A 26,754-nucleotide genomic window follows, 5' to 3' on the forward strand; every position below is an offset into this window, starting at 1 on the left:
CTACTTTGCTTATTTATCTTTATCTTGCGTAACGGACGGAATCGGTACTCTGTAAAAAAGAAATAATAATTCTGCTTGCCCAAAATCAATTTTTACTGGCCCATTACGACTTAAGTCGAAAAAATACCGCAAAAAAAAGTCAAACTTTGAAAAAGAAAACCCAATAAAAAATCCCCCAAAAACTGTCAATAATCTCAATAAAAATATCAAACGTTGAAATCATCAAGTGTAAAAAAAAAAAAAAAAAGTCCAAAAGCATCAAACGCCAACTCAACTCTTGATTGGCTAACGGTACCTTCAAATCAACTTTATTTACAGCATCAAATCATAACAGGAGCTATCTCAGCACACTGTACAGATGCAGCAGGTCTAGACCACACTCTGTGCTTTGTGCTGGGTTTTCACCATAGACCACTGGTTCTCAAGCTTTTTTCAATGATGTTCCCCCTTTAATCAGTGTTTTTAAGCCATGTACCCTCTAACCAGCGCAAATAATCTTTGGTAGAAAAAAAAAAAGTCTATATAAAGAGGAACAATACAGCAATGTCAGCGATAGGTTTACTAAACAACAGCCTTGTACCTGGAAAACATTTAAATGCTGATGAAAAAAGGCGAAAAACCTTGGAAAAAGACGAAAGGAAGGCAACACTAGGGCGACAGAAAAAAGTGAAGAAAAAAAAAGTAAGCAAAAAAAGCAAGAATAGGTCAAAACAAACGGCAAAACCTTGAAAAAGGTGACAAACTTCAAAAACAGCAACAAATTTGGAGAAAAAAAAAGACAGTAGAACTAACTATAGCCTTGTAACTGAAAAACATTTTGCAAAAAATGTCACGTAACCCCTGCAGTCCTCCAAAGTACCCCTAGGGGGACACGTACCCCCTGCAGTCCTCCAGAGTACCTCTAGGGGGACACGTACCCCCTGCAGTCCTCCAGAGTACCCCTAGGGGGACACGTATCCCCTGCAGTCCTCCAGAGTACCTCTAGGGGGACACGTACCCCCTGCAGTCCTCCAAAGTACCCCTAGGGGGATACGTACCCCCTGCAGTCCTCCAGAGTACCCCTAGGGGGACACGTACCCCCTGCAGTCCTCCAAAGTACACTGGTCTAGACCACACACACATAATTTACAACAACCATCTTCAAATTATTGTTCATTTTTGAAAACATGTTAAAAAAATTAAAGTCTTAACATGAATCCAACACAATATTACCAAATATAAATCCCCACTGCTGATAGGCTGACTGGCCTATAGGTAAGGTAGCAGATCCAGATCATCCTGAGGATTCACTGTCTGTTCAACAATAAAATATGATTCATAAAATCATGCCAACAATTATCTACCTAAAACGCTGGTATCAGTATCAGGAAGTACTGGAGTTAATGCACCGATCAGATACCACGTAATAAAGCCCTAAAGAAAATCTACGTTAAAGTAGTTTATTTATGTTCTTTTTCCGTTATAACTGTCAAACTGGAGAATAACAGAAAGTTCTGTGGCATTCATGGTTTGTGTTTGTTCATGTTTCACAAAGAGTTTAACCTGAGCCAGACCGGCAACAAAGATAGAAATCATATCACATCCATACAGGGATAGTAGTATACTATACATATTATGTTAAAACATAATAAAATATATAACACACCGGTATCGGATCAGTACTCTGTACAAAAAAACTCCTGTATAAAGGCTTTAGGCCGCCCTACTTGTTACTGTAGGCCCAGTTTATTATGCAACTTAATCTTTTATAACAGGAGGTCCCTGATCCGTCTCTTTTACAGTTAAGGGCTCCTTGGCTTAAAAAACTTTGAAGACCCCTGATTTACGAATGTTATTTTCTGTCCTGATCCGCCTGACGGTGGAGCAGAAAGCAACCTCCACAGTGGCTGTCTGCAGCCAGACCACTCTAACATTTAGTGGACTCCAACTCAAACATTTGTCCTGTAGGGTTTCATTGCAGCCCGGTTCACGGCTGCCGGTTCCAGCGTTCACACTCAACACTGAGCCAGTCACTTAAGCCCTATTAGCACAGCGTTAGCATCATCTGGGGACCTCGTGTAATTTAGAAATGACACCCCCCCCCCCCACATCTGAGTTTCTTGTGGTGCATTCGCACACGATAAGCGAAACTTTTACTTGAATTTACTGACATATCTGTACCCGCGACTTGGGTACCCGGAGGCGCCCGGAGGACGGCCAGGGCGAGGCCGCTGCACCACACTCGTATCGGGGTTCTGCATCTTTTTGGGCCAGGCCCGTTAGAGGTTACTATAGGCTCATACCCTATCATCTCCGCCGCAGTGGCGCCCGCACAGCATCACCGTCAGCCCTCAGAGGAAGCCGATGGGAGCTCGTCAACTCGGGGACGGAGGTCTCTGGTTGACAGTGGACCAGACTACGTTGGCTGTTGCCAGACAGATAAAAAGGCGCACAGGAATCATAAACATTGAAAAATGATATACGACCCCGCCAAACCACACGTCGATTCACACGGGACTAATGTTATCATCAGTTTTCGGGGGAACACGGACAATTGCAGGAGAATTTTTTCTTCACAAATTACAGACACGGGATTAAGATCACAGAAGAACGTCTTTAATTATTACAGATGACTAGAGGTCACCAGGTGATACTAATCCCGTGCGAATAGTGCTTTAGACACATGTGCATAGGAAACACAGGGTCCAGGTTGAAAAACAACAAAGTTACCCTTTAACAAACAATGAAAATAATCGTTAGTTGCAGTCAGACAGCAGCCCTGCTGGAAAAAGCTGTGTGTAGTTGGTCTTCATCTTCGTCCTCGTCCTCCTTCTTGTTCTTCTTGTTCTTCTTCTTCTTCTTTCCTGTGGACGCTCATGTGTCTCTGCACATCTCCACTCTGTGTGAAAGATTTCTTACAGACTGTGCAGCTGAACGGCCTCTCGCCTGTGTGAGTTCTCCTGTGTCTCTGTAAGTCTCCGATCCGGGCAAAAGATTTCGTACAGACCGAGCAGCTGAAAGGCTTCTCTCCGGTGTGGATGATTATGTGGGTCTGTAAATTTCCTCTCTGTGTGAAAGACTTCTTACAAAACATGCAGCTGAAAGGTTTTTCTCCTGTGTGAGTTCTCATGTGTCTCATCAGATTTCTCCTGTCCTTAAATCTTCTCCCACACTCAGAGCAGCTGAGAGGCGTCTCTCCTGTATGAGTTCTCATGTGTCTCTGTACATCTCCTTTCTGTGCAAAAGATTCATTACAGACTGAGCAGCTAAAAGGTTTTTCTCCTGTGTGAGTCATCATGTGTCTGTTTAGATTTCCCTTTTGGCCAAATCTTCTCCCACACTCAGAGCAGCTAAATGATTCATCACGCCTTGAATCATGTTTCAGAGAGTTTAAAGCTGACTGAGGTTCAGGCTCTGCCTCTCTGTTCTCCTCAGTTTGACTCTGATGAAGCTGTGATGACTGACGACCGACACATTTATGTCTTTTGAGCTGTAGATGCCAGGCAAATCTTTTGTTACAAACACTGCAGCTAAATGTTTTCTCTCTTGTGTGGACTGTCATGTGTTTCTGTAAACTTCCTCTCTGTGTAAAAGATTTCTTACAAAATGAGCAGCTAAAAGGTTTCTCTCCTGTGTGGATTCTCATATGTGGCTTCAGATGTGACTTGTAGCCAAATATTTTCCCACACTCAGAGCAGCTGAATGTTTTCTTACACCTTGAATCATGTTTCAGAGAGTTTAAACCTGACTGAGTGCTCTCCTCCCAATCACCATCACTGACTTCAGTCTCTGAAGAGTCTCCAGTCTGGTCTTCAGTCTCTGGTTGTAAAAGTGGATGTGAGTTCCTGGCTGGTTCTGGTCCTCCATAGTCCTCTCCATCAGCTTCTGTTTCCATGTGTTGAGTTTGTCTTTGATGAAGCTGTGAGGACTGAGCTTTCTCTTCATCATCTTCACTCTTCACAGGGACAGGAGTGAATGGGAACTTGGTGATATCAGCCTCCTCCAGCCCTTGAAGCTGCTCTCCCTCCTGACTGCTCCACAGTTCCTCCTGTTCCTCTTTAATGTGTGGGGGGGGCTCTGGCTCCTCCTGTTTCACACTGGAGCTACACTCCTGCTGCTCAGGTGGAACCTCTTCTTTAACCACCGACAGCTGCTGCACATCTGCGGGAAACACACAGAGAGAAACGTTAACACAGACACAAAGAAACAGCATCAACAGTACAGAGTCTCTTTTCAAATCTCTTTACGTGGTAAAAAAAACTGATATTTCACGTTTCTGCATTTTAACTTTCAGCCCGAGTGCTGTATAGACTGACAATTATACCTAAGGCTTATCTTATTATTTAATTTTCTGGTCTGGTTTGAATCCTACTTAAAGAATAGGGACTACTTTGTGTCTATAGATAAACATCTGAGCAGACAAATATGAAATGCGGAGTTCCCTAAGGCTCCATTCTGGGGCCTCTTCTGTTTAAAGCTCCATTGTGTAATTTTTTGAGTTGATTCTTAGCAAAACCTCCTTTGTTCTTTCACAAATATGTGCTGATTCATGTGTAATTACTTCCACCAACTAATCGAAGTATTCTCGTATGCGTAGAATCTACCGTTCAGAATCATTCAGAATACATACGAGCGACTCGCTCGAATAACGACCGCCATGTTGCGCCTCCATCTTTAAAATACATTAGCCAAAGAGGGACATACCTCAGCCTTTCGCGCTTTTATACTCAGTGGCACCGTGACGAATGCCAGGGAGGGAGAGGACATGTAACGGAGTCGCCAAGGAAGTTAAAAAGAGAATTAAAACGACAACGCGACAGGCTAAGCAACAATACCAAAGTTAATATTGGAGTGGCTTTTCCAAGATGGAAAGAGCTCATAAGGAGCAAGGATTTTAAAAGGGACCCTGAAGTTGCCTGCTTTCTTCTAGACTGGTAATTCTGCCTATTTGTGTAAATTCAAAGTTTTATAGTATACCTTGTAACATAAATGTAATCATATGTGTCGTGATTTCCCTAGCAGACAACTCACGTAATGGAGCTGTAACACAGACTAGTTACAGCTAGAACAGCTGCGTGTAAACGATTTTTCGGTTTTCATTGACATGATTGTCCATACTGCTCAGAGAAATATATGAAAAACACAAACTTCCGTTGCTTCTCTCCTAAGCTGTAAACATTGCCTTACACTATTAATCTCGTACAATATACAGAATAACGATAGCACTGATACTTTACTAACATTAGCTTGCATGTGTTTGGGAACCTGATAGCTGATGTTAGCAATGAAATGGTACCAAAATAACGTAAAACTATTATTACACGAGGAACGCTCATGGACGAAGTCGTACTTCTTGGACTAATATGGCCACAGTAGGAGTTAAAATGTGTTTGGAATGGGAGGGGCTAGAAAGTAATATTCAGTTGGTTGTCATATACAATTTCACCGCTAGATGGGAGAAATTCTTACACAATGGAGCTTTAACATCTACATGCTTCCACTGGCTCAGATAACAGAAGACAATTGCACTGATTATTTGTCTATAAGTGTTAACGTTTGCTGTGTGATCACATTAACACACAGTCACATGACTTCTCAAACCTGACGGAGGTTCTCTGCTCTCCTTCAAAACGTCACAATTACCTTCTGTTTCCATGTGTTGAGTTGGTCTTTGATGAAGCTGTGAGGACTGAGCTTTCTCTTCATCATCTTCACTCTTCACAGGGACAGGAGAGAATGGGAACTTGGTGATATCAGCCTCCTCCAGCTCTTGAAGCTGCTCTCCCTCCTGACTGCTCCACAGTTCCTCCTGTTCCTGTTTAATGTGTGGGGGGGGCTCTGGCTCCTGCTGTTCCACCCTGGAGCTACACTCCTGCTGCTCCTCTTCACCAACAATCACTTCCAGAACATCTTGAGGTAAAGCTGAAACACAGTGTGAATATTTGTACAATTTAACATCTACAATTCAATTAAACGTGGCAAAATCCAACACTGAAAATTATTCAGCATCAATTTTAAGAAGACGGTTCCTCAAATTTATGGATATGTTGATTTTGTTTGTCTTCAATGACTGTAGACTAAATATATCTGGGTTTTTGTTAGTAGTTAACAAGCTTCTGTTAGTCCGAAGGAAGCGTAGCTCTAAGATGAAGCCCACGGCCCATTCTAGCCTGCTATGTTAGGGTGGGCAGGTAGAAGAAATAGGTGGACTGAATGCTTATTAGCTAAATGCAGGGTTTTCCCTGCTATTATACAGCTTAGGCGCAGCGCCTAACCGTTTTTGCGCACCGCCTACGGATATGAACGTAAAAACAATAAAAGAGCATCTGGACAATGAGCTGACCGTTATTATTATACATCAAGGGAACCGACGCACGGTACGGGCGTACACTCGTTGTCTTCGGCACAAACGTGCTGCATGATAGTTCTCGTACACAGCGGCAGAAACAGTGTCACACACACACACACACACACACACACACACACTTAAACTACGCGTGATGCGCAAACAGCGGCTGCTCCAGCCGTCTTGTTTACGAGTGCGCGTTGGAGAGAGAGAGGAAAAGAGAGAGAGGGAGGTGTGTTTGTTGAGGAGTATGAAGTAGCAGTAAAGTTATAGCTGTGAACGTAGCAGCACAGTCTGTTTACAGTTTATCTGTCAGTGAATAAATGCTAAAACTCCTAAAGACCGAGCCAAGTTTTTAGAAATTTGTAACAGTGGAATATTCCCTTTTACCAGCCATGGAAACAGCTTCTATATACATGTATACACACATAGCTTCTATATACATGTATACACACATAGCTTCTATATCCATGTATAAACACATAGCTTCTATATCCATGTATACACATAGCTTCTATATCCATGTATACACACATAGCTTCTATATCCATGTATACACACATAGCTTCTATATACATGTATACACACATAGCTTCTATATACATGTATACACACATAGCTTCTATATACATGTATACACACATAGCTTCTATATCCATGTATACACACACAGCTTCTATATCCATGTATACACACATAGCTTCTATATCCATGTACACACACATAGCTTCTATATCCATGTATACACACACATAGCTTCTATATACATGTATACACACATAGCTTATATATCCATGTATACACACACATAGCTTCTATATCCATGTATACACACACAGCTTCTATATACATGTATACACACATAGCTTCTATATCCATGTATACACACACATAGCTTCTATATCCATGTATAAACACATAGCTTCTATATACATGTATACACACATAGCTTCTATATACATGTATACACACACAGCTTCTACATACATGTATACACACATAGCGTCTATATCCATGTATACACACATATCTTGTATATATTTCTATATATTTCAGATGTAAACGTGTCCCACCTGTCCCCTGGTCCGCTGACAGCTTCCTCTCAGACTTCATGTTAAAGTTCCCCCCGACCTGTTTCAGGAAATACAACAAGACGTTAGCAGGAGCTAGCTGCTAACCTTAGCTTTAGCACCGACTCCCTGCGACATTAAAAGAGAAAACAAACCTGCTCTGTGTAGCTTTGTTCCAGCTTTTAAAACCACATCCAGCAGTTTGGGACCTTTCTTTCTTCTTAAGAAACTAAACACTGGCGCCTTTTACTCCGCCGTCCTCATCACGATGTGACACACAAACAGTTAACGTTAGTTCCGGGGACGGACGCTATTACGGGTCGTACCGACAACTTCCGGGCAGATGTTTGTTTACTAATGTAACCGAGGGTTTCTTCTGTTGCCTAGACTCAGGTTTGACTATAAAATAAAGAAACACGGGCGTCCGATGCCGGAACAGAGACGGCACTGCACGTCTCACTTTATTCACCCACAACACAGTCAATACTACACTTTATCCACTTCCGCTTTTTCCCCTTCACAATAAAAGCTCTATGGTTTACTGTAACTTCCTCTTACGTTTTAAGAGTTTAAGGTTTCTGTATCAGAAATATAGGTTACTTAAAACCAAATTGCCTCAAAATAACATGGAAAACGCTTTTTGCAAGTAAAATGGATTGGATCGTTACTCTCATTCAATTGTGGGGGTTTTATTCATTTTATTTATACAGAGGTGTCAAAAGTATTCATTCATTACTCAGCTAGAAGTATAGATACTACAATGCCTATAAAAAGTATTCACCCCCCTTGGATGTTTCACCCTTTTGTTTCTTTTATACATGAAATCATGGTCAATATAATTTGGCTTTTTTTTTACAAGAATTTGCACAAAAAAAAAACTAATATCAAAGTGAAGACAGATTTTTACAAACTAATGTCAATTCATTAAAAATATATAAGTTAAAGAAGATGATTGCATAAATATTCACCCCCTTCAGGTCAGTATTTAGTACATGCACTTTTGTTTGCAATTACAGCACTGAGTCTGTGTGGAGATGTTTCAATCAGGCTGGCACATCTGGACACTGCTATTTTTCTCCATTCTTCCTTGCAAAACAGCTCAAGCTCTGTCAGGTTGCTGGGGGATCGGACGTGAACAGCTCTTTTCAAGTCCAGCCACAAATTCTCGATTGGATTGAGATCTGGGCTTTGACTTGGCCACTCCAGAACATTCAACTGTCTTTGAACCATTTCTGTGTAGCTTTTGCTGTATGCTTGGGGTCGTTGTCTTGCTGGAAAATAAATCTTCTCCCAAGTTGTAGTTCTCTTGCAGACTGAGTCAGACTATCCTCCAGGATTTGGCGATATATTTCTGCATTCATGTTCCCCTCTGCGTTTACAAGCCTTCCAGGGCCTGCTGCTGCAAGGCATCCCCAGAGCATGATGCTGCCACCACCATGCTTCACGGTGGAGATGGTGTGTTTGTGGTGATGTACAGTATTTGGTGTTCCCCAAACATAGCGTCTAGTCTGATGGCCAAAAAGCTACATTTTTGTCTCATCATACCAAAGAACCTTCTTCCAATTGACCTTGGAGTCTACCAAATGCCTTTGGGCGAATTCCAGACAAGATTTCATATGAGCTTTTTTCCAACAGTGGCTTTCTCTTTGCCACTCTCCCATACAGCTTCGACTGGTGAAGAACCCGGGCAACAGTTGTTGTATGTACAGTCTCTCCCACCAAGCTTTTAGGTTGTAGGTGTCTTGGTGGCCTCCCTCACCTGTCTTCTTCTTGCCCGGTCACTCAGTTTGTGAGGACGGCCAGCTCTAGGCAGATTTAAACAAGTGCCATACTCCATCCATTTCTGAATGATGGATTTAACTGAACTCCGTGGGATGTCCAGTGAGTTGGACATCTTTTTGTAGCCATCTCCTGACTTGTACTTTTCAATGATCTTTTCTCTGAGCTGCTTGTAGTGTTCTTTTTTTTTTTTCTCTTCATGTTGCAATTGTAGTAGGAACACTGATGAACCAGAGACTGGACCTCCCAGACACAGGTGTTTTTTATACTACAATCACTTGACACACATCAGCTGAACTCAGGTGATCTCAATTTCACTAATTGTGACACTGCTGGCATCAACTAACTGGACTTCTGTTGAATTAGGTCAGTCACTTTAAAGGGGGGGAATATTTATGCAATCATCTTCTTTACCTTATATATTTTTAATTAATTGACATTAGTTTGTAAAAATCAGTTTTCTTGGAGTAGAAATAAAAAGTCTGCTGTAAAAGAATTACTCCAGTAAAGTATAGATACCCAAAATTTCTCTCTTCTTATATGTTTTGGGCGGTGTCAGTTGGACACATTCACACCCACAGTTAACTCATGTTGGTTACATCTTTAGATGGACCTGAACTGGTGATATTTTTACTTCCAACAGTCCTCTCATCTTCCTTAAGTACACCTAGGTCGTTGTGACCCAGACAATAACTACTAACGTACATACTAGTCAACAGATGGTTTACTTCAAATGATTTAACTTTATTTCATCCTGGAGGGTACTCAGCATGTCCTGGTGTACCACACCGGTCATATCAAATGATTATATTTCTTTACTTTATTAGCTTTACCATGGCCTAATTAGTGGCATAGGAGACACTATACATGTCAAAAGACCTTAATCATGTTGGTGTCACTGATCATATTACCTTGGAACATAGCAATGCACAAGTGAGTTTTTATAGTTTTATACAGATCATAATATGTCCATCTCAGCTTTGATTCAAAGAGAAAACTCCTCCTCTCCCTGACAGGAAACACCATGTTAGGCTAACTTCCCTATGCTACCTCCCTCACATCTCCCTTGTTTAAACTAAAGATAGCTTTCAACCTGCACTTCCTGTCTCCCTGACACAGAGAGAAAAGTCTCCTCTCAGAGACTGCTGGGCCTAAATCGTGCTTAAACATGATACACAAAATTAAAACATGAACCCAATGTGTATTGAATAAACTCCCATATTGATACATGATTAATAGTGAATCTTGTTAAACATACGTTACTTAGAAAGAAGTGAATATATGTGTGGGCCCTATAAAATATCAGGTGGTTACATTTGTCTGATTTCTTGATTATATGACAGATATTACAAGACAAAACAACATCTAATTAAATATTCAAAATAAGAGTGTACTTTTTTCCTACCACACAATATAATGTCTTCCATCTAGATGTTGATACATAAAGATTTTTGTTTGATACTTGAGAAGTTTTGCTTGGACTTAAAGGCACAAACGTTATTCCATGTCACCAGTCTCAGGTTCAGAAGAGTCTCCAGTCTGGTCTTCAGTCTCTGGTTGTAAAAGTGGATGTGAGTTCCTGGCTGGTTCTGGTCCTCCACAGTCCTCTCCATCAGCTTCTGTTTCCATCTGACCAACACATTTATGTGTTTTGACATCAGAATGCCACACAAATCTTTTGTTACAAACACTGCAACTGAATCCTCTCTCTCCTGTGTGGATTCTCATGTGTAACCGTAAATCTCCACTCTGTGTAAAAGATTTCTTACAAACTGAGCAGCTGAAAGGTTTTTCTCCTGTGTGAGTCATCATATGTTTCTTCAGGGTTCCACTAACAGTGAAAGCTCTACCACACTCAGAGCAGCAAAAAGGCTTCTCTCCTGTGTGAGTTATCATGTGTATCCGTAAACTTCCACTATGTTTAAAAGATTTCTTACAGACTGAGCAGCTGAAAGGTTTTTCTCCTGTGTGAGTTCTCATGTGTGACCGTAAATTTTCATTCAGTGAAAAAGATTTCTTACAAACTGAGCAGCTAAAAGGCTTATCTCCCGTGTGAGTTCTCATGTGTTTTTGTAAACTTCCACTCTGTGTAAAATATTTCTTACAAACTGAGCAGCTAAAAGGCTTCTCTCCTGTGTGAGTTCTCATGTGTCTATTCAGACTTTCCTTGCGGCCAAATATTTTCCCACACTCAGAGCAGCTGAATGTTTTCTTACATGTTGAATCATGTTTCAGAGAGTTTAAAGCTGAATGAGGTTCTGTGGTCTCCTTCCAATCAGCACTGGCATCAGTCTCAGGTTCAGAACAGTCTCCAGTCTGGTCTTCAGTCTCTGGTTGTAAAAGTGGATGTGGATGTGAGTTCCTGGCTGGTTCTGGTCCTCCACAGTCCTCTCCATCAGCTTCTGTTTCCATGTGTTGAGTTTGTCTTTGATGAAGCTCTGAGGACTGAGCTTCCTCTTCATCATCTTCACTCTTCACAGCGACAGGAGTGAATGGGACCTTGGTGATATCAGCCTCCTCCAGCCCTTGAAGCTGCTCTCCCTTCTGACTGCTCCACAGTTCCTCTTTAATGTGTGGGAGGGGCTCTGGCTCCTGCTGGTCCACACTGGAGCTACACTCCTGCTGCTTAACCACCAACAGCTGCTCAACATCTGCAGGAAGCACATACAATTCAATTTTATTTATAGTATCAAATCATAACAAGAGTTATCTCAAGACACTTTACAGATAGAGTAGGTCTAGACCACACTCTATAATATACAAAGACCCAACAATTCCAGTAATTCCCCCAAGAGCAAGCATTTAGTGCGAGAGTGGCGAGGAAAATCTCCCTTTTAGGAAGAAACCTTGGTGGTGAGAAAAACTTCCTTTAAAAGGGATACTTCACCGATTAGCATTAAGCTTTGTATCAGTAGAAACCCAGTAGTATTTTCAAATGACCGTGCTTCCCTCCCTCATGTCCCCCTGAGACGAGAGATAGTGTGTCTGGAAAAAACCTGACGATGCAAAAATCGTCTATTTTTTTTTCCTGTCAAACAACGCATTTTTCTGGAAGGACTGAAGTAAATTGATGACTTATGTAACTTTTTAGTGTTTATGTAACTGTCATTTTTCATAGTATGATCTTAAATGCGTGGTAACAGCAAACAAGACTAACGCTATTTTTAGGTAGTTTTTATTAGTGCTGCTGCTCGGGTTTGATTTTTCCCGCGTAGTCACAGAATGACCAGTGTTGGGCAAGTTACTTTTAAAAAGTAATTAGTTACAGTTACTTCTTCCAAAAAGTAACTAAATTAGTTACTCAGTTACAAATTATGAAAGTAACTAGTTACTTCAGAAAGTAACTATTGCATTACTTTCAAGTACATTTTTAAATGCTCAAATGTGACCCCACCTCCACCCCTCTTTAACGGAACTTAAAATACATGTGCATGTTCAATTATTTATGATAAATCTGAATATTATAATGAAATGGACACTTAATACAATACATTATTAACAGAAACAATGTACACAAATCTAAACTATTTTAATGTTGTTGTGGGACAAAGTGAGACTAGCCTCCAATCAAATGCCATGTATGGAGATACACTCTTTGTAGTGCAAATAACGCAAGTGGCCTGATGTTTATATTGTGCGCTGGTGTGTGCGTCGAGCCGGCATGTGTGTGTGTGTGCTGTGTGGGGAGTAGGTGATAGAGCGAGGGAGAAGTGATAGAGTGACGGCAATTAGCTTTGGAGTGAGTACCGACTCTAGAGTCATATAGTGAGAGAAACAAAGTGTCTCCTCTGTGTTTTCTGACCAAGGTGGGAAATCTGTAGCAGGAAAAGTTAATCCTCTCCTTGATTTCATAACGCCATACCTGTCTTTCTCTCGTTGACTGACTCGCTTGTGTTGTTCGCTGTGTGTCTGACTATGCGTGCTTTCGAACACCTGCCCAACTCTACCTCTGATTGGCTTACCATGACATTTTACTCAACCTCAGCCAATCGTCAGCATTTATGCGCTTGCGTCGTGCACTGCCCACTAACCGAGGAAGAACAGCAAAAAAAAAGTATTTGCCTCTCGGCTCAGACTCAGAGACCTAGTTGGTCTGATGAAAAAAAAACAGCTTGAAATATAGTAACACGTCACATTTTTTTGGCAGTAACGGTAACGGCGTTATTAAGATGGGAAGAGTAATCAATTAGATTACTCGTTACTGAAAATATAATGGCGTTATTCCCATCACTGTTTATGGCAGGTAAACGGCGCAACAGTAACACATTCTGAAGGGTCACAGATTTTTTTTGTAACACCGGAAAAGCCTGTGTTATCGTATCCAGACAGGTGAAAGATTTATTTTTATAGGCCAGGTGTAGTTGTATTTTAATGTTATTTTAGAAGTTATCTGCTGTAGTACACACACAGGCAGAGATGTATTTTTCATAGATGTTCTTTTGAACGTAAATATGTTCCACCAAAACACGTTCCTCCCTGAGACTATTTAGCAGAGGCACCGTGGCTCTGTCCGGAGCTTAGCACCGCCCAAGACGATTGTGATTGGTTTAAAGAAATGCCAATAAACCAGAGCACGTTTTTCTCCCATCCAGTTATGCTGTGTGGACCTTCCTCTACAGCACTGTGGAGGAAGGTCTGGACATGCGAGACTAGTGTGAAAGGAACCCTACTCCTAAAATAAAATAAACCAGCTTCTCCTGAACTTTTATGCTCTTGACTTCTGCAGATTTTCCACCCTTTATTTCCCCTAAAAGCCCTGTTAACATTGTTCCTACCTTCCTCTTCATCATCTTCACTCTTCACAGGGACAGGAGTGAATGGGAACTTGGTGATATCAGCCTCCTCCAGCCCTTGAAGCTGCTCTCCCTGCTGACTGCTCCACAGTTCCTCCTGTTCCTCTTTAATGTGTGGGGGGTGGCTCTGGCTCCTGCTGGTCCACACTGGAGCTACACTCCTGCTGCTCCTCTTTAATAACAATCTGGCTTTTGTCGTCTGGAGGCAAAGCTGAAACACAGACAGAAGTTAATGTCAGCTAAAGCTTAGAGATTGCAGTTTCCCCCCCAGAACAGTTGTTTAGCTCGGTGGCCAGTGTGAAAATGAGACTCTAAAAAAGCTACAAGTCTCCATAGGGCCCTACATGAAGTCAGTGCTACAAGCTAACTGGAGATTTTAAAATATGACTACGTCTAAGTACCGGTTAAGATGATTTGAATTGTCATTATATTTTTGTATCTTGTATTTGTTCTTGTTATAGACACACACACACAAATGCACACACACAGAGACACACACGCACGCACGCACACACAGAGACACACACGTACATACAGAGACACAAACACACAATACGCACAGAAACACACACAGTCACACACATAAAAACACACACAGACACACACACTCTAAGCCTCAGTGGTTATAATACTGTGCTGTTGTGTTCCAAGGCGAACATCTACGGTGGCCGACAGGGGCACGGTTTGTGAAACTGCTTTGAGATCATAGACTGTAAATATTATGTCTATGTTTGAGATCTGACCTGAGCCGAGACACACCCACCAAACGAGAGAAAACATAGGCCTGTACTACGAAGCAAGATTTGGCGTTAACGAGGTAACTTCAGGTTCAACCCAGGGTTTTGTGTATCACAACGGTGGATCACTTGTTACCAGGTTCAATCGCTGTGGTAACTTACGCTGAACACCTAACCTGGTCGGGAGCAGGTTAAGTTGGAGATTAGAGATCAACCGGTGGAAAAGCACCGCCTACTGACCAATCAATACTCGATTGATAACGGCGTCACCGTTCTTAGAAGATCAGGCGGAGCTCGGTGCACAGAGAGAGAGAGGGAGAGAGGCAGAGAGAGAGAGACAGACAGACAGACAGAGAGAGAGAGAGATACGCACATAATAGTTAAAACATTTAGAGACCGACAACCCCGTTAACATTCCCTGATGGGTATTTTTATGAAATATATAGATTTTAATGGGAGGGAATTACATATAGGCTATCGGCTTCTTGAGCCGTGTGTTGCCAATACGCACATCGGTTTGAATTATGTTTTTATATTTTTTATTTGCTCTCACGATCGCTTCCACTGCCGGGGCTGCAACTGAAATAAAAGGCTAAAGCAACGACAGTTTATGGAAAGCACAAGTGTAATTATGGTCAGATCTTGTGTCTGACTGATGGGGAAGTGTAGTAGTTGGGAGATGTTATATATGTCATATTGGAGTGTGTCCCTAGAGGGCAGTAGTGGTTCATCTGGGAGCATGGGGGTAGTGTGTGGCTCAAGGCTGTTCTGCAGTAATTGTATTAAGACCGCCAAGCTCATGTAATGGCTTGAAACACTTGAATAAGTGTTCATTAAATCCAGATAAATCCACCCCGCCATCTGCCTTTCCTTTACACGGATATTACAGGAAGATATTGGTAAGTGTTGTGATTTATGCATTTACAACGTCAGCTATTTTTTGCAAGCTTTCCTCCTGTTTTAGGAAGCAGCGACTGGATTGCGTTTTGCCTGTAAAACCGTGTTTGTGTTCTTCATATTCATGTAGAATTATAATGTGCTCTTCTTTTATAAAATATGCTGCTCTGGTAGATGATTGTGATTGGTCGTGCTGTGCTAACCCCGCCTCTTTTATGAACCCTGGGTTGATTGAACTAGTTGTTAACCACCGCCGTGACACATGTTATGCAGGACCGCGGTTGTTAGGGTTAGGTGAAGCTGGGTAACTGAAAGAAATCCAGGACATGTTGATCTTGCTTCGTAGTACAGGCCTCAGATCTCAAACATAGACGTAATATTTACAGTCTATGATCTCAAAGCAGTTTTACAAACCGTTCTGAGATTGAACATGTCCCACCGGCTCTCTTTCTCTCTCTGTGGGGTCGAAAATCAAGCTGTTCCATTTAGTTTTCCCTCTAGAAGCCTGGAGAGCTTCCGTAATCCTGTAATCTGGATGCAGCGTTTTTTTGTTGCATTTGTTTTCGGGGGTTGTCTGCTTTTCTTTTTGCATCGCTTCTTTTTTCGGGGTTTGTGTGGTTTTCTTTTTGCATCTTTTCTATATTTGCAGTGCGTTTATGTATTTGGTTGTGTTGTGTGTATTTGCATGTGTTTTCTTAAGTTGCAGGGCGTTTGCCCCTGTCGGCCACCGTAAACATCACTACTATGTAACCATCACCTATACAGTCCTAAGGGAATACCTATTAAATAAGAACCTTTGTTTATTTAGAAAACAGCGCCGAAATCACCATCACCAGACTCCATGTAAATAATCAGGACTTTTAGCGTGTGTAGAGCCAGCATATTTCCACATGTAAATGGGTGAATTAAGGGTTAATTTCAACCAAACCAGAGTGGTGATTGTTGGAACAGTGGAAAGATGAAACAAGATGGCTTTGATAGTTTTATTTAGTTTCTGTCCACTTTGAATGAAGTGTGTTTTACGATGATAAAAGTAATGATATTTACATGGAGTCTGGTGGGTTTGGCGAAGGCCTGTTAAAGAGCGAAGATTACAATAGATCTTATGACTAAATGCTTATTTACAGACGTCCTATCGTCATATCGTTGCTGAGAGAAGAGATGACAGGAAGGAGAGAAAGATCAACTGAAGGTTTAATGACCAAACCTGCTCTGTGTAACCGAAGCTGAGGGTTGAAAACAGCGTCCAGTAGCTCCCGTTGTCGCTCGTTCTCCTCTTTTGAACGACAAAGTTCCTCCTCGTACTCTGCTATCGTTCTTTCAAACAGCCCAAATATCTCTTCAGCAGCCGCAGTTAGTCGCTGCTCCACCAACGCTCTCAGCATCTGGACTTTACACATTTTACCTCTTTCTCAACACAACAGAGAGACTCTGATAACACACCTTTCTGCTAGACGCCAGCTTGTTCAAAGTGTGAAGTTAGCCGCAGTGAAGACTATAGCTTCCGGTGCAGATTAGTTGCTGAGCTTCAAAATAAAAGTCCGAAAGTGTTCCAGATTCCCTCTAAAAAAAACACGCATGAATATAAATGAGAAGAATTTGAAATCGGTCTTTGGTTAGCTGCCTGGAAGGCGACGTTGGAGGCAAAAAACACCATCAAGCTTTGAAATTAAAGGAAGATAAATATTTTATTAAATTTTCAGAGCTCTGAGAAACCAATTAACCAAATTAAAGATGATGATAGTTTGTTTCCTTTTCCTTTTAATGTGTCAAACAGAAGATACAAGTTTTGGTCTTGCAGTGTAATTTCATCTGATTTTGTTGTTTGTCTGAAGGTGAACATTTTTATTTTTATTGGGGTTTTTTCCCCCGGCCGTCTGTAACTCACAACAGTCAATGCACTGATAACAAGCAACATACAAAACAAAACACTGTTACTTTTACTTCCACAAACAAAACATGAAATGAACAGACAGAAAACAAACAAAAAACAACCATACCAATAAAAAATAAATAAATATATATATATATATATATATATATATATATATATATATATATATATATATGTGACCATGCTCAGTCGCACTTCTATGACCCCTCGACTCTGTGTTGCGTGTAGACTGACGAATGACAAGCGGGAGACTAGTTGATCTTTACGCCGCGATGGGCCAGTTTATTATCTGAATAGTAGTATGTTCAACGGGGTTGAGGTCAGGACTGCTGGCAGGCCATTCCATCCTCTCCACTCCCACATTCTGGAGGTAGTCTCTGATAAACCCCTGGCTGTGGGGGCGAGCGTTGACATCTTGGAGGATAGAGTTCGGTCCCAGACTGTGGAGATATGGGGATTGCCACTGGTTGCAGAATCTCATCTCTTTATCTAGGCACCTGATTGGCAGCACCTAGGGGTACCAGAACCTCACAAACAAGTGTCAATAGCAACAACAAAATAACCTGTTTGGCATTGGCAGAGAAGATTTGGCAAATTTTTCATAAGCGCAACCCACATACTCAGCGCTGCTGCTCATCCCACAAACGCATGTTCCTTACGAATGGGGCACCATTTGAAAGGGAACTAAACAGGCTTTCCAACGGTATAAAAATTATTGCCAAAAAGCATTGTTACCACAGAGAAATAATCTACCAAACACCTTACTTTTTGTGCTAAGTTTATGTAGAATCTGTGCTCTTGTAAACAATGTTGTGTTCTTGTAAGCAATTTAACCATAAACACATTTTTGTATAATATACATTTGAGTCATCAAAAGGACAAGCTTTGCACCCTGATTTTGGACATTTAACGTTCCTGGGCTTTGAGAAGAACAGCTCTAATGCCCTCTAGTCTCAACACCCCCCCCCCCAATATTTTTCTTATCATCGGATCTGCACAAATCACGTTAGTGAAATCATTTTTGTTTCAAAACGGCAGACAACAACGTATCTGACGCTGCGCTGCTGCTGCTAGCCTTGACTGTACACGTGTATGTTTCCCATTGATTTACTGCACTCAAGCAGTAGTATACTTCATGTTAAACATAAATATATACTGCTTTGATTACAACAAAGACAACGTCGGCAGTACTGAAAGCAAAATAGGCTACAGAATATTTCATTCTGTATTGAGAGGTACAATATTTAAAAATTGATAATTTTTTTAAAATTACATTTATATCTGCATTCATGTCAAAACCTAGAGACTTTCAAACATCAACATGTCATTTATTAATATGTATTTGTGTCAAAATGACATATAAACATCTTTTCCTATTCTATTTTTCCTGGAAGCGCTTCCAACACGCTTGCGTGTCGTGTGAAAAACAGGTGTTGGTTCTATTTCCTCCTCATTCCCTCCGACGTCACCCGAGCTGCATCAGGAGGCTCTCCTCCCAGCGAGCTTCAACACAGTTTACAGCCCCACTGACGCATATTGTCACTGGACAACAAACAACAATCGCCATTTTGTTGTGAACCCATCAAATGACCACGGAAAACAGTCCAATGGTCTTTCTATCCATTTTATTTCTATGCGAGGACACCATGAAGACTCCAGAGACTGTTGATATTCACTCCATGCAGATTTATTTGTTACATTTTAAACAAACAAACTGAACTAGCTCAGACACATCAACTGTCACAATCAACTCAAGACAATCAACGAACACTGCAGCTGAATCTTTTCTCTCCTGTGTGGACTGCCATGTGTGACCGTAAACTTCCATTCTCTGTACAAGATTTCTTACAGACTCAGCAGCTGAAAGGTTTTTCTCCTGTGTGGATTCTCATGTGTCTCTGTAAATATCCACTCTGTGTAAAAGATTTCTTACAAACTGAGCAGCTATAAGGCTTCTCCCCTGTGTGAGTCATCATGTGTTTCTTCAGGTTTCCACGTTCAGTGAAAGCTTTACCACACTCAGAGCAGCTAAAAGGTTTTTCTCCTGTGTGAGTTCTCATGTGTGACCGTAAATTTTCACTCTGTGTAAAAGATTTCTTACAAACAGAGCAGCTAAAAGGCTTCTCTCCTGTGTGAGTTAGCATGTGTCTCTTCAGATTTCCCCTTTGGCCAAATCTTCTCCCACACTCAGAGCAGCTGAATATTTTCTTATATGTTGAATCATGTTTCAGAGAGTTTAAAGCTGACTGAGGTTCTCTGGTCTCCCTCCAATCAGCACTGTCATCAGTCTCAGGTTCAGAAGAGTCTCCAGTCTGGTCTTCAGTCTCTGGTTGTAAAAGTGGATGTGAGTTCCTGGCTGGTTCTGGTCCTCCACAGTCCTCTCCATCAGCTTCTGTGTCCATGTGTTGAGTTTGTCTTTGATGAAGCTGTGAGGACTGAGCTTCCGCTTCATCATCTTCACTCTTCACAGGGACAGGAGTGAATTGGAACTTGGGGATATCAGCCTCCTCCAGCCCTTGAAGCTGCTCTCCCTCTTGACTGCTCCACAGTTCACCCTGTTCCTCTTTAATGTGTGTCTCAGGATCAGAAGAGTCTCCAGTCTGGTCTTCAGTCTGTGGTTGAAAAAGTGGATGTGGATGCGAGTTCCTGGCTGGTTCTGGTCCTCCAAAGTCTTCTCCATCAGCTTCTGTTTCCATCTGACCAACACATTTATGGGTTTTGACATGAGAACGCCGGGAAAATCTTTTGTTACAAACACTACAGCTGAATCTTTTCTCTCCTGTGTGGACTGTCATGTGTGACCGTAAACTTCCTCTCTGTGTAAAGGATTTGTTACAGACTGAGCAGCTGAAAGGCTTTTCTCCTGTGTGAGTTATCATGTGTTTCTTCAGGGTTCCACTATCTGAGAAAGCTTTACCACACTCAAAGCAGCTGAAAGGCTTCTCTCCTGTGTGGATTCTCATGTGTCTCTTCAGGTGTGCCTTGGTGCCAAATCTGTTCCCACACTCAGAGCAGCTGAATGTTTTCTTACATATTGAATCATGTTTCAGAGAGTTGAAAGCTGACTGAGGTTCTCTGGTCTCCTTCCTATCAGCACTGTCATCAGTATCAGGTTCAGAAGAGTCTCCGGTCTGGACTTCAGTCTTTGGTTGTAGAAGTGGATGTGGATGCGAGTTCCTGGCTGGTTCTGGTCCTCCACAGTCCTCTCCATCAGCTTCTGTTTCCATGTGTTGAGTTTGTCTTTGATGAAGCTGTGAGGACTGAGCTTCCTTTTCATCATCTTCACTCTTCACAGAGTCAGGAGTGAATGGATACTTGGTGATATCAGCCTCCTCCAGCCCTTGAAGTTGCTCTCCCGCCTGACTGATACACAGTTCCTCCTGTTCCTCTTTAATGTGCGGGGGGGGCTCTGGCTCCTGCTGGTCCACAATGGAGCTACACTCCTGCTGCTCAGGGGGAACCTCTTCTTTAACCACCAACAGCTGCTCAACATCTGAAGGAAACAGGAAACACACAGAGAAAGAGACGTTAACACAGACACAGAGAGACAGCATCAAGAGTCTCTTTTCAAATCTCTGGTAACTGGTATTTCATGTTTCTGCATTCGAACTTTCAGCCCAAGTGCTGTAAAGACAATAAAAGAAAATGTATTCTTATTTAATTTTCTGGTCTGGTTTGAATCCTACTTAAAGAACAGGGACAGAGACTACTTTGTGTCTATAGATTAACATCTGAGCGGACAAATATGAAATGTGGAGTTCCCCAAGGCTCCATTCTGGGGCCTCTACATGCTTCCACTGGCTCAGATAACAGAAGACACTTGCACTGATTTTTTTGTAGAGATGCACCGATTGACCGGCTGGTGACCGGAATTGGCTGGAACTGTAGCATGTAAATGTAAAGTGGTGTTTGCTGCGATATGATATTAATGGCGAGCCGAAAGCGTTCGCGGTGACACTTCCTCCTGAGACATGCAGGCATGGTGTGTGGTTTCTGTGCCCTGGTGACTGACTGACAGGCTGAGGTTGTAAGGCAAGGCAACTTTATTTCTACAGCACCTTTCAGCAACAAGGCAATTCAATTCCACTCCTTTGCACTTAAGTGTTCAATTATTAAAGTTAGTTCAATTATTACAGTTCGGATTGATACCAATCCTGAGTATCTGACTGGTGCACCCCTATCCAAAAGCACAACCAGTTTTATCAATGTTACTCTGAGTGAGCAGTGTTACCAGAATTTTTTAATTTTGATAACTGTTTTGATTCCCAACTAAGGTGGAAAATAAAAGTTTTGTGTTTAATGTATTTTTGTTGATGTTGAAATGGATTTTAAGACAGCAAACCAAATACAGGTTACTCTTTTTGCACTTGCTCTGTTTACTTTAAGTTTTTATTTTTGTATTCCTCCTGAAAGTGACTTTATTTTGGCTTCAGGTTGCACTATACATTCATTTTACTTGAACAGTGCAGTGTTAAACAATTTTAATAAATAGAGCCTTTGAACCTCATTGAAATTTGTTTTGTGTAAATTGTTAATAATTGAGCAATGGGAAAATAATCGCTAATTGAAAAATTAATCGTTAGATGAATCGAAAAATGAATCGATAGGACAGCTCTACTCTCTTTGTTATTTATATATTATTGTATTGCCATTACCTGTTTTCCCTGTTTTTATACAGAAGTGTATCACATTTTGTTATTTGGATATTGGATGTGAAAAGAAGGAAATGGTTCTTCCATAACATTACACTTTAGATGTGTGTGAATTTCCCACCAGGAGTAATTTATAAGTTCTATTTTATAGCGATCGATTATCTGCTCAAAAAATGTTCTATGTTCTATGCAAAATGTAAAATGTTCTATTAAAGAAAAGATAGAAAATAAATATTTGTGTGTGCCCTAAAGTAGTTAGAAAAAATGAAATCAGAATTGGCTAAAATTGGTATCGGCAGGTCAAACGCAATGAAAAATCGGAATCGTCCTAAAAAATTGTAATCGGTGCATGTCTAATTATTTGTCTATAAGCGTTAAAGTTTGCTGTGTGATCACATCAACACACAGTCACGTGACTTCTCAAACCTGACGGAGGTTCTCCGCTCTCCTTCAAAACGTCACAATTACCTTCTGTTTCCATGTGTTGAGTTTGTCTCTGATGAAGCTGTGAGGACCGAGCTTCCTCTTCATCATCTTCACTCTTCACAGGGACAGGAGTGAATGGGAGCTTGGTGATATCAGCCTCCTCCAGCCCTTGAAGCTTCTCTCCCTCCTGACTGCTCCACAGTTCCTCCTGTTCCTCTTTAATGTGTGGCGGGGGCTCTGGCTCCTGCTGGTCCACACTGGAGCTACACTCCTGCTGCTCCTCTTCACCAACAATCACTTCCAGAACATATTGAGATAAAGCTGAAACACAGTGTGAATATTTGTACAATTTAAGATCTACAATTCCATTAAATGTGGAAATACAACACTGAAAATTATTCAGCAACAATTTTAAGTAGGGCTGAAACGATTCCTCGAATAACTCGAATAATTCGATTACAAAACATCCTCGATGCAAAGTGATTTGCCTCGAAGCTTCGTTAAATCAATGATACCAACGTTGTATTGCTGACGGATGGTGTTTCCACACGGATCATTATTATTGTTGCACACCAGACGCTAAGTCTGTGGGTGGCACATGCCAGAGCGTAAATAGTGCGGGGCTAAGAGAAGAGACAGGCTGGAGAAAACGACAGAAAGTGTCCAAAGTTTGGAATCAGTTCAAACAGTGTGTACTGAAAAACCAAACTAGCTTACCACAATAATAGCACAACGTCAATGCTTCAGCATCTCAACAGAAAACATTTCTCATCCATTCCACGAAGAGGACCCGACTAAAGTAAATCACGGAGTTGTATGGATGATGAAACTACACCAAACACAACAACTAGCAAAAACAAAGACAAGAAAATACGTAGCAGTGACCACAATTTGATCTAAAGAGCCGACTTGTTGACTATCCCGTCGGAGAAACAGCTGATTGTTTGCGCACCATTTTCTCTCACTCTCTCTCTTCACGGAGAAACAGCTGATCAACGATCTACTAGCATAAGTGTAACAGAGCTCAATCTATTTTAATTTATATATTATATATAAATTAAAATTAAATTGAAACATTTTACAATGTAATATGGCACTTAAATGCACTTCATATGTTTAGTTTTTTGAGAGATGATATTGTAAGCAATGTAGGCAACAAAAATGTTGCTTTTTCCGAAAATGTAACCAAACTATTGTTTATTATTGCTCTTCAATAAAACAAAAGTATTTCTTATCCGATTACTCGATTAATCAATGGAATAATCGGTAGAATACTCGATTACTAAAATAATCGACAGCTGCAGCCCCAATTTTAAGAAGACGGTTCCTCAAATTTAAGGATATGTTGATTTTGTTTGTCTTCAATGACTGTAGACTAAATATATCTGGTTGTTGTTAGTAGTTAACAAGCATCTGTTGTTAGTCCGAAGGAAGCGTAGCTCTAAGACGAGGCCCACAATTCACCACAAACCTGTTGAAGTTTCTAAAGGCTGCTTTAGGCTGCATTCACACGTCCTGCATTGCTGCTTCGGAGTAGATTCAACACCAGGTCAGGTTCTAGCCTGCTATGTTAGGGTGGGCAGGTAGAAGAAATAGGTGGGCTGAATGCGTATTAGCTAAATGCAGGGTTTTCCCTGCTATTATACGGCTTAGGCGCAGCGCCTAACTTTTTTTGTGCACCGCCTACGCATATGAACGTAAAAACAAAGGGAGAGCATTTGGACAATGAGCCGACCGTTATTATTATTATACATCCAGGAAACCGACGCTCGGGACGGGTGTCCACTCGTTGTCTTCGGCACACACATGCCGCATGATAGTTCATGTACACAGCGGCAGAAACAGTGTCACACACACACACACACACACATACATACACAGCCACACAGACCAGTGCTCCAGACTGCGACAATGTTCCAGTAAACTGGTCGCCCACTTTTTTTTTTTTTTTTACACATTAAAAGGTGGAAGGGGCGCGTCAATGAATCCGGAATCTGTGGCAGGCCAATGAGTGTGAGAAGGATAGGGAATGGCCACTGTAAGTGGCTAATGTGTGGCGGGAGAGGGTCCTAGAGATAATCAAGCGCGCATAAACATCTGTGGGAAGGAGACAGATATCACAACCTGCTCCGTACGTCTGAACAATGAGCAAGTGAACTACTGACTCGTTCTTCCGACCTGTGGCTAGTGTGCTAGTGCTAGAGTCTACACTGTCACAGTCAGATGATGATTCAGTCAGAGGTTTGTGTGGCGAAAAAGGCCCTAACCCACCGTTTTCAGGAAGAGTGGCTGCAAGAATTCAGCTGGTTGAGGAACTGTAAGGAGACAAACTCCATGAACTGAGAATGTTGCAGTCGCTACCCCAGAACTGCGGGGAACATATCATCTTGGCCAACAGTGCAGCCACTTCACAGTTTAAACACAATACACTAGTTAAACACAATCTTAGCCTTAAGCATAGAGTATGCCGTGACATGTTGCACAGCGCTGTTGTTACCATGTTTCTGTGAAAATCATGATGTTGCCATCCACAATACATGGTGTACATGAGTGGTGATCCGCAGCCAAAGATCATCCATTTGTTTGCTAAAGACATTAAGACGTACATTGGCGAAGAAAATGCTGCGTAGTAATAGCCGATAAGGAGTTAGCCTTAGCCTACCGTTAGCCCTCCTCTTTTTCCCTCACTTTGTTTACGTCTCAACCCGGCTTGCGTGCACTTCCGGTCGGCGGAGCTGTGTTGATAGACCTCAGCAGTGCTGTAGTGCATTCACTGATTGCATTTTTAAACGTCAGCTCCGAAATTTCTTTTACCCACACTTGGGTGAGAGAGGTAGAAATGTGACAGCAGAGAGTGGATACCGCTTCTATGAAGAAAAAAAATACACATAGGATGCTCAATATATAACTATTTACCTCGTAAAAACAAATAGTGCTTGTGTGAGTGTTGTGAGCTCCTCTCTCTCTAGCTCCCTCATTACTCAATATTTCCCAACCTGGGTGTTAGCTACTTAGTTAGCCTAGATACTCCCCGTTCCATGGAAGTTTAAACACCTTAGATGATTATTTCAGTGTAAACAAAAAAAGAGACAGAGAGGAGAGAGGGAGAGCCTGTATGAGGCAATAATACAGTACACTGACAATAATAATACTTTGTTTACATTTCTGAATGTGCATTTGTTAAGCACCATTCAATTAAAATGTGACTGTGAGCTAAAATAAAACAGCACATTGTAGTTTCTGTATTTATTACCAAAGCATGTAAACAGTTAACATGGGGGAAATGTGAAAAATTGCGTTGCAGGTCGATATAAGTTGTCCCTAAATGTTCTGCCTGTGCCCCTACATTTTGTTTGTTAGGGGCTGCAATGCTCCTAGTAAAACAAGTTAGTCTGGAGCCCTGCACACACACGCACACACACACACACACACACACAACCTCTCGTTTACAAGTGTGCATTGGAGAGAGAGAGAGAGGGAGGTGTGTTTGTTGAGGAGTATGAAGTAGCAGTGACATTATAGCTGTGAACGTAGCAGCACAGTCTGTTTGCAAAAGACATACATTCTATCAGTGGAATATTCCCTTTTACTGGCCATGGAAACAGCTTCTATATCCATGTATACACACATAGCTTCTATATCCATGTATACACACATAGCTTCTATATACATGTATACACACACAGCTTCTATATCCATGTATACACACATAGCTTCTATATACATGTATACACACATAGCTTCTATATCCATGTATACACACACATAGCTTCTATATACATGTATACACACATATCTTGTATATATTTCTATATATTTCAGATGTAAACGTGTCCCACCTGTCCCCTGGTCCGCTGACAGCTTCCTCTCAGACTTCATGTTAAAGTTCCCCCCGACCTGTTTCAGGAAATACAACAAGACGTTAGCAGGAGCTAGCTGCTAGCTGCTAACCTTAGCTTTAGCACCGACTCCCTGCGACATTAAAAGAGAAAACAAACAGTTAACGTTAGTTCCGGGGACGGACGGTATTACGGGTCGTACCGACAACTTCCGGGCAGATGTTTGTTTACTAATGTAACCGAGGGTTTCTTCTGTTGCCTAGACTCAAGTTTGACTATAAAATAAAGAAACACGGGCGTCCGATGCCGGAACAGAGACGGCACTGTACGTCTCACTTTATT

General features: G+C 41.5%; 1 protein-coding gene across 1 annotated transcript; it reads right to left on the reverse strand.

Moving 5' to 3' along the window:
* Positions 1-277: 277 nt before the first annotated feature.
* LOC144529239 (uncharacterized) lies at positions 278-26,754 on the reverse strand. Its single transcript, XM_078268242.1, is given in 11 exon segments — positions 278-4,140; positions 5,623-5,901; positions 7,399-7,456; positions 7,722-7,778; positions 10,675-11,825; positions 13,950-14,178; positions 16,809-16,901; positions 19,265-20,988; positions 22,616-22,894; positions 26,413-26,470; positions 26,615-26,754. Coding segments are annotated over 10 exon segments (5,262 nt in total). The 5' UTR covers positions 26,453-26,470; positions 26,615-26,754; the 3' UTR covers positions 278-2,788.

This window comes from Sander vitreus, chromosome 14, assembly GCF_031162955.1.
Source record: "Sander vitreus isolate 19-12246 chromosome 14, sanVit1, whole genome shotgun sequence".
Lineage (NCBI taxonomy): Eukaryota > Metazoa > Chordata > Actinopteri > Perciformes > Percidae > Sander > Sander vitreus.